At 57.3% G+C, this 8789-nt stretch overlaps 2 protein-coding genes across 2 annotated transcripts; both read right to left on the reverse strand.

The window, feature by feature from the left end:
* Window positions 1–946: 946 nt before the first annotated feature.
* LOC131395092 (ral guanine nucleotide dissociation stimulator-like) lies at window positions 947–2098 on the reverse strand. The gene is made up of 2 exons (XM_058526892.1): window positions 1800–2098; window positions 947–1375 (listed from the first exon to the last, which is right to left on the reverse strand). The coding sequence occupies exons 1-2, from the start codon at window positions 1947–1949 to the stop codon at window positions 1193–1195; spliced, it is 333 nt and encodes a 110-aa protein (XP_058382875.1). The 5' UTR covers window positions 1950–2098; the 3' UTR covers window positions 947–1192.
* Window positions 2099–3546: 1448 nt separating this feature from the next.
* Window positions 3547–7763, reverse strand: LOC131395386 (ral guanine nucleotide dissociation stimulator-like). The gene is made up of 3 exons (XM_058527283.1): window positions 7577–7763; window positions 5985–6213; window positions 3547–3558 (listed from the first exon to the last, which is right to left on the reverse strand). Exons 1-3 carry the CDS (start codon window positions 7726–7728, stop codon window positions 3547–3549), a joined length of 393 nt encoding a protein of 130 aa, XP_058383266.1. The 5' UTR covers window positions 7729–7763.
* Between the last annotated feature and the right edge of the window lie 1026 nt (window positions 7764–8789).

Genomic DNA, 8789 nt, shown 5'->3' on the forward strand with positions numbered 1-8789 from the left:
CCAGTAGCTACAGGACAGAGTGGACCTGTGAGCTACCAGGAGCCACACCTCAGGTGCCCCTCCCAGAGCCTGCCAGCAGCTGAGTCCTGGTGCCCCATGGGTCACCACGCTACGAGTTCTGTGGCTGATCAGCGAGCCAGGCCACAGGCTCTGGAGCTGGCCATCAGAGAGAGTCTGGCCTGCCCTCACCCAACTCCTGTCCCCCTCACCTCTCATGGACACTGATGGGCTCCATGGCCTGGAACCAGGCCCCAAATCGCTCGTCGGGCTCCAGGTCATATGCATTTGCAGCCTGCTGGAGCAGCTGGATCCTCCTGATGAGTTTGAATTTCTGGGAGGAAGGACAGGATGCAGACAGGGCTTGGGTGGGGAACGCTGCCAGGGACTTGTGCGGAGTGAGGATCTGGTCTGGGGTCTGTGCTCACTCAGGAACCCTCCTTCCTTCCCACTCCATTCAGGACTTGCCTGTCCTCACAGTTGCCTTGAATTAGTTCCTCATCCAGGAAGGTGTCCTTGATGCCAGCCCCTCCCGCACCCGCCAACGTGATGGGATGCCCAGCTTTGTGGATCTGACTCTCCCAATAAATTTAAGGCCCAAGGGATGAGGCCAGAGAAAGTCTTGCCAGGCGAGGTCTCTGATTTCCACATCCCCATCCTCCCCATAGCTGCTCACCTCACACCATTTCTGGAAGTTGACCCGATTTCCCTGGAAGGGAGACAGCCAATGTCCATCAGAAACAGCCCCCTAAGCCCATAACCAACCCCCATCCCACCCCTTCTCAGGCTGCAGGAATGTCAGGGCCCAGCAGAGGGCAGACCTTCCACAAAAAGAACTTGACACTGGGCCAGGCTCTGGGCTCCAGAGCAGGAGGGACAGGGGAGCTGAGGCCAGAGACCTTATGTAGCACACCCTCTCTGATGACAGACGGGCAGACTGAGGCCTCAGGGAGGAAGGGACAGCTGGAACACAGAAGTGCTTCCTCACTTGCAGGGGCTGATGGCACTCCCCCAGGGGCAGGGCCTGAGGGGGAGGCTGAATCCATCTCAGACACAGCCTCCTGCAGCTCTGCAGGCAGGCAGCTATGAGCTTCACCAGCCCAGGTAGACTGGTGGGGGGCTTATGCGGAGCGTCTATTCACGCATTGCTAAGATGGGCCTGACTCCCCAACTCCCAGGGGTGGCCATGGGGCTCTCATGAGAGGAGGTTTGCCAGGTACTGAGAGCTCAGGTCCCAGTGCAGGGCTCTCGCCTCCCAAACGTCAGGATCCTGCTCCCTGGCCCCATCTCCAGGCTCACTCACTTCCAGATAATCCTCCATCCCAATGTCCAGCAGCTTCAGGTGATAGAGAAACATGCCCAGGAAGGGGACGACACCCTGTGAAATCAGGGTGGGAGTGGTAAGATGAGTCCCACCTCTCAGGTGCCCCCATGGACCCTCCCCCAAATCCCTTCACCCCAGCCTCCTGCCCACCACAGACTCCCACAGAGAACAGCCTAGGACCCTCAGTGGCCTCCCCCCAGTTGCCCCCTCCAGGACCACCCAACTTCCCCAGTCACCTCCCAGGGGCGGCTTTTGGCAAATCCCAGGGTATGTGGTCCCTGCCCCTCCCCTCCGTAACCCATCCTGGGCCCAGCCCTTCCAGGCCTCCTCCTGGTCACTTCCAGGGCAGGCATTTCAGGCTCTTGGGCTCCAGGAGCTGGGCTGGAGGAGGAGGGACCCTTCTCTTAGAGAGGCCTCCAGCCGTGAGGAGAGTGACCCCTCCTCTGACACCTGGACCCTCCCCGTCAGGCCACCTCACCTGCTGCTGCTGCCTCTCCTGGGCTCCCTGCGGGTCCATCTCATGGATGGCCCTCACAGATGACACCTCCTGCAGGGTCAAGGACAGGCTCAGGGAGGCCATGTTCCCTTCCCCGTGTCTCCCAGGGCCCTGATCTTGGACCCTGGCCATCTGGTGTCTATGGCTGCTCCCATTCCAGGGTGCCCTGATGCTAGATCACTCCCAGCTCCAACACTCCCTCCTCGGTGCCCTCAGGCCTGCCCAGGCCCCTAAGCCTCTCTCCTCATCAGGAAAGTGTGAGGAGGACTCCCCATGCCTCCCAGGGTCCCCTGAGGACTCAGTGTCATCTGACTGTCACCAGTGCTGTACCCTCCCCCGTCGAGGAGGAGGAGCACAAAGCTGCTGCACATTCTTCTCCCCCTTGTACCTCATCACCCCTGTGAGGCCTGCACCACAGATCATCTCCCTCCATTTCCCAGATGAGGAGACCGAGGCCCACAGAGGGGCAGTGAATTGCTAAGGGGCCCACAGAGGAGACCGCTGCCCCTCGCAGCCAGAGGCCCTGGCCCCCGGCCTTCACTCCTCCTCCAGACACACCTCTGACCAATGTCCTGTCCTCTGGACTCTCGGGGTGTGTTGAGGCCCTCAGTCAACCTGAGCCATGGATGGAGAGGCACAAGGTGTCTCCGGGTCCCATGCAAGTGGCTTCTGTGTTTTCCAGCCCCCTGGGATTCTCTGACACCAGGCTGGACCTGAGGCCATGCCAAAGGCCTCAGCTCCCTAGGATCCCCTCAGGATGGTCCCTGCACAGAACTCCTCCTTTATTCACTAAAGAAGGGGACCCCCTTGTGCCACATCTGAGTGACAGTGTAGGGGGTGACCACGGCACTGTGTAATGGTGACATTTGCATCCTTTTTCACTTGGAAACTTCTAATGTCCCTTCTCCTTTCTCAGCTCTCATGTTTGAAGTCTGTGGTCTGAGCCTTTGTACAATCCCTAGGCCCCCCCTGCCAGGGCCTCGATGGAGGCCATTAAGAATCTGTCAGGAAGGTCCATTAAGAATCTGTAGGTTCCCTGATAATTCTCATTGCCATCTGGGGCGTATCCTTGACGACAACGCCCTGGGAGAGACTCACTGGTTTGTCAGCAGTGACCACTATCGGGCTAGACTGCACAGACCCAGAGAGCACACAGTTCTGTCCCAGATCCACCATTTGGCCCAAGGCTGTGCAGCCCCTGTGTCCACAAGGCCTGTGTGACCTCACAGTGCCCATCCCTGGGGCAGGCAGAGTGCCCTCCCCTGCGAGCTGCAGTGAAGACAGAAGGAGCAGCAGGGGCCTGGCTTTCTGAGGACAGACTGGGCTGCTTTAGGAAGAAAGGAACCCCCCCCCCACTCCATCCACCCGCCAGCCTGAAGGATGATGAGGGCCAGCTGATGGGTCTGCATGGAAGCCAGACACCTGCTCATTCTGCCAGCTCTTCACCTCTTGGAACAGTCCAGGCGACACCACTGTATCCCGTGACCAAGGCCTCCTGCCCCAAACAGTCCCCACCTGCCCCTGCAGCTCACACCCCCGCTTCCTGTCCAGCTGGACAAGACAGACCGTTATTTCTCAGGGAACCTTAAGTGAAAAACTTACCAAAGCACATCCTGCCTGGTCCCTCCCCACCTCACCTCCCGTCCTTCCAGATCTCCAGCCTCCACTCACCTCCTTGAGAAGCTTCCTGCTCTCCCGGTGGCATGTTTGGAAGATCTTGTTAACTATTTTACAGTTCTTCCTGAGGAGGGAAAAAAGGAAAGAAACACTGTGGAGTGGTTTGAGGGTAAATCCCTTTCATTTGAAAACCCAGAAGATCCAGACAGCCTGGATGAGCATTTTCACTGTGTCGTCTGAGCCCTGAGGTGTCTGGGACTGGGGAGGGGGCTCTCCTATTGTCACCTGGGGCCTCCATTCTCTTATTTTCTCAGCAGATGTGTTTTAAACAGTCTTAATTTCACGTGGACAGAGAGTTCTGTTGCTGCAAACACTTGAAAATCTTCAATTTGGTTCAAGCCATGATCTGTCACTTAGGGAAACTGATTCCTGAGGCAGAACCACTGGCCTAAGTTTTCAGAAAGACTTGAAGCCTGCCAACCAGGTCAGACCCTATCCCCAGGGTTTGCTGTCTCCCAGGAGGTCCCAACTGACTGAAGGGCAATGCCAGCCCTGTGGGGGGTGTCTGGTCCACCCAGGTGGTGCTCGCATGGAGAGAGGCCTACCCACCTGGACACCTGTCTCCACGTCTCTTTTAAACGTTGAATGGAGGGGCCCTCCAGAGCCCAGAAGATCGTATGGAGAGAGGAAAGGTTCCTCAGGCCGTGGCATTCCTGGGGAAGGGAAGAGAATGAGCTGTGAGCGGGAGCTGGAGCCCTGCTTCCTTTGGCTTCTGTCCCCTCATTGACGTCTCCTGTCCTGGATGAGACAGCGGCTCAGGGAACCCGGAAAAGGCACAGCTGGAACCTGATGAGGAATACTTCCAGGGAGGAGGATTTCAGCTCAAGCCAAGAAAGGAGCCCAGGAAGGGGTGAGCTTCCTACCACTGGGACCAGGAGTCAGGTCATCGAGGCCTGGCAGGAGGGGCCTAAGGTTTGTGCAAAGGCTCAGACCACAGACTTCAAACATGAGAGCTGAGAAAGGAGAAGGGGCAGTTCCCCCGACTCCACAGAGGGGCTCCCAGGGCCTCCCACATCTTACCTGGGCCACCTGGATCCAGAGCTCCACCACCCTGGCCCTGTCCTGGGCCGTCATGCTCGGGTCCCCAATGCAGGTGGTGATGATACATTCGACCACTCTGTTAAAGTGGGTCATGGTGGCATGGATGGTCGGTGCCAGGTGCTCAATGCCCCTGTTGTCACCCTGGGACAAGATGGAGTCCAGGAATTCGTGGGGCTTCACTGTCTTGAAGAGCTCCTGGGGAGGACAGGGAGTGTCACCCAGCCCTGCCACAGCCTAGCTCAGCTTCCGCAGCCCCCAGTCCCAGGCTGGGTCAGTGGTGAGAGCTGGAGCTCAGGAAGCTGAGAATGCGGCCTGAGGCTTGTGGGAGTCCCTGGGTGTTGCCTGTGTCCCCTGAGGGCACCCAGCACAGGATGACCCAGGAACCGATACTGTGGCGCAGGGAAGTGGCATTTGCTCGCCGCCCAGTCTCACTTCCTCCAAGCACCAGAACTTGGCTCCTGCTTGACCATCTCTAGGGGCATCTTCGAACCATTCTGACCATCCTGGGGTCTGACTCCTCTTTCAGATGCACATTCCCCCAAGGCAGCAACAACCAGGGGCTTTGTTTGTCTGCCTTGTAGTCATGTACACATGAGGTGCCTAATTAGTGCTGAGGCTGTTGAGGCCTCCTGGGCAAATGAGTGAACTACCCAAGGACGAGACAGCACTTCAGTGTGCTCCCCTCCCCCACCAAAGCGCAGACTCTGCCCAACTTCCTCTCTGCTCCACCTCATCCAACTGCACAGCCACTCTGCATGGCAGCTGCTCTCAGTGTCCATCTCTACTGTCCACATGAGGACAGCAAAGGCTTGGGAGTTAAGAAGGCCGCTTAGGTCACATGAGGGTAAGTGGGGAAGCAAGAGGTTGGACCGAGATCATGGGATTCTGGATCAGGAAATGGCAGGTCTGGGGCAGCTGATGGCACAGGGAAGGCCGGCCCCACCTGCCCTGAGAGCCCCGCTGCTCACCACATCCATCAGTGTCAACTGCTCTGCCACCAGCCGGGGAGGGAACTCCAAGAAGTCAGGCTTCTCCTCCCTCAGCAGCTTCTTGGTGGTCACGTCCCAGGGGCAGGCGGGCTCTGGGGCTGGATCTGGCTCTGCTGTTATCTCTCCAGGTGGAGAGAGGATTCTCCCTGGAGCCAATGGTCCAGCTGGCTCCAGCTCAGGAGCTGGCACTGGGGCTGGAGCTGAGGTTGGTGGTGGCTCTGGCCCTGGAGGGACTGATGGAGGTGACACTGGCTCCAGCTCTAGCACAGGTGGTGGAACTAGAGCTGGAGCTGGATCTAGCCGTGGAGCCGGCCCTTGCTCTGGCGCTGGAGCTGGAGGGAGCTCTGGAGATGGTACTGCAGCAGGAGAAAGAAACAGTGTCACTCAAGTAGCTGACTTCCCCTGTCCTGTTAAAGCCAGGAAAGACCCCACTGCCTTGAAGTGAACCAAGCCTCTGAACATTCTGCAATTTGTCATCCCAGACTGCAGTCACCTCACCTTCCAGCTCTGCCTCAATGGGCCGTGGATGCTCCAGCTGGACCTGGAGAAGGTAGGTGTGGCCCTGAAGCCCCGAGCCAGGCAAGCTGAGATGCAGAGAGGCCAGCTTCATGCTGAAGCAGGGATAGTGCAGGAGCTCCCGGAAATCCTGCCCTGGGTCCAGGCAGGTTCCCACCAGAGAAGAGATGGCACTAGGGGAGGCAATTGGGCAACAGAGTCAGAGGCCTGGCCTTTCCCTCCACACTTCTCACCCAGGGCACCCTGGCTTGGGACTGGGCCCTATGCCTGCCCCTCTCCATCCAGGTGAGAGCCACATGGCAGCCCTGACCCCTGTGAGGCTGTCCTGGCAGTGGCAGGCCTGCTTATCCAGCAGGTTGACACAGAGTCTGTTGTGACTCTGTTCCCACTGACACTCTTCTCCTGAAGGTCTGGGACACAGCCCACCCCAGCCCTCCATGCACTTGTGCAACTGGATTGAGCACTGAGACAGATTTGTGACCAGGTTGCTCACACACCTCCTGTTCTGGGCCTGGAGACGGTGGTCAGAAGAGGTAGATGTGGAGAAGGGGAGGCAGATTCAAATGGGTCTGTGGTGGGAATGGGTTTCTAGGGGAGAACTCAGCCCAGCCACCCCTCTGGTTCCCAGGGGTCCTGGCACCCATCCATAGCTCTTTGACTCCTGTCCTCCTGGAGTGGAAGCCACCGGGCCTCTGCCTTCCCATGGGAACCAAAAGATGCGTGAGATGCGGCTTCTGACAGGCTCCCCTCAGCCACAGCCTCCATCTCTCCCCCCACAGCTTGTTCTTTAGAGACAGGAGGCCGTCCTTCTGGACCCAAAGACCACTCACTTTTTTAGGTGGTCCTGCGCTCTGCCCTCCTGGCTGGAATAAGGGGAGATGCCTCCAGATGTAAAGGAGGCTATGAGGGCATCCCTTGGGATGGACGGTGGATGACAAGACCTGCGAATGATGTCTAATGTCAATGTCTGACTCTCAGACGGAAATTGAGGCCACGCATTGTGTCTCCTTCATTCACTGAGTTTACTGTCTCCAAATGTCCTGCATGCAGTAGGTGCTTAATCTACATGGTTGAATGAATGTAGTCCACCCAGAACCATCCCAGACACCTGAGTGGGCCTAGGGCCTCTCTGCTGCCCCAGAGATCCTTGATTGGCTACCCCAAGGAAAAGGACCAGGACCAGCTGGATGGAATCTCCAACTCCTTGACAGGGTGGTTTCCATGTGCTTTTCCAAACTCAGAAAGGCCGCATTTCAGAGATGGGTGAGGCAGACTACTTTTCACGGGGAAGAGAGAAATAAACACCATGAACAACCACAGCACGTCCACAGCCCTCTCTGCAGAGCCAGACACCAGGTAAGCACCCGCCATGGCTGATCCCATTAGATCCTGCAAGATCCCCTTGAAATTTATCCTCTCCCACCCTACTTTTCAGAGGAGCAAACTGAGGCTCAGAGAGATTTGGTGACACTCCCAGGACACACAGCTGGCAGGGGACAGAGTCACCACTGTGCTGAGGAGGGAGTGGCCACTCACCTAGTAAACAGCTGGTCCAGGACCTGGTGGGATGTGTCTAAGGCCGAGTAGTTGACCATGAAGGTGGTGAAGCTAGAGATGTTCCTCCTCAGGAAAGCTGGTGCAATGGACTCTGTCAGCTTCTCCATCATGCCTGTCTGGAGGGCCCGCATCCTGCAGGCCTCATTTAAATTCACGGTGGACTCATCCTCACACTGAGGGAGAGGAGGAGGTACATACACTCAATGACATCATGGTGAACCACCGAGAGGATTGAGGTGACTTTCTACCCTCCTGTGTAGCTGGTGGGAAGGAGTGGAGGTCCAGATTCCTTTGGGAGTGGGACTGTGGAGCACTCTAATGAGAAAACCCTGGGGGGTTCCAGGGGATACTCAGATTTGAGTCTGCATTCTAGTAGTGCCTTGGTCATCTCAGAGTCCTGGGTATGAAGACCCCTCTGCACCCACACTCACCTCAGACCAGCCCTCTTCATTGATGGACTGGCGCACCTGTGTCCTCTCCAGGGAGATGGCGAACTGGAAACCATCTACCAGCTCCTCAGCCATCACTTGGGTGCAGCTCTGCAGTGACAGTGCCCAGAAGTCAGGCCAGGAGGCATCAGGGGCCTGCCTGGACTTTGCCACAGAGGGAAACCCCACCACAGTTCAGGCACAGAGGGGCATCTGCATAGTCTCCATCAGGGAAGGAATGTGATGACACCTCGACGGCCTGGGATTCACATGTGGGTAGAAGAGCTTGCTCTCCAGCACTCACCATCCTCTCCTGCAGCCAAGATCTTCAGTATGAACATGACACACCACCAGATCTCCACCATTTAGCTACCTGCTCCTGCTCAGGGTGGTTCCTCCTCATACTAGCTTCTCTAATTCCACCTCCCACATACACACACACACACACACACACACACACAATGAGGGTCAAGGGGTGTGGGGCTGTCCGTTTGGGATCACAGTTGTGGCCTGACCTAGAGTGGCCTGCCCTGGGCTACGCTGTTACCTGATGGTTCCTCCTGCCAAAAGGCCACAGACATTCGAGGCGAGGGCTGAGCCAATGTCTAAAGTGACTTAACATGCTCTCATTCTTGGCTTTCCGGGAGCCAGAGCCTCGGAAAGTCACGGGACAACACGAGAACATCCTGCTGTGTCGAGTGTCTCCACTCAAATGAACTGGACAGGAGGCTGTGGTTACAATGTGGGTGCCTGGTAACCAGAGT

Source organism: Diceros bicornis, chromosome 31 (genome assembly GCF_020826845.1).
Source record: "Diceros bicornis minor isolate mBicDic1 chromosome 31, mDicBic1.mat.cur, whole genome shotgun sequence".
NCBI classification, from domain to species: Eukaryota; Metazoa; Chordata; class Mammalia; order Perissodactyla; family Rhinocerotidae; genus Diceros; species Diceros bicornis.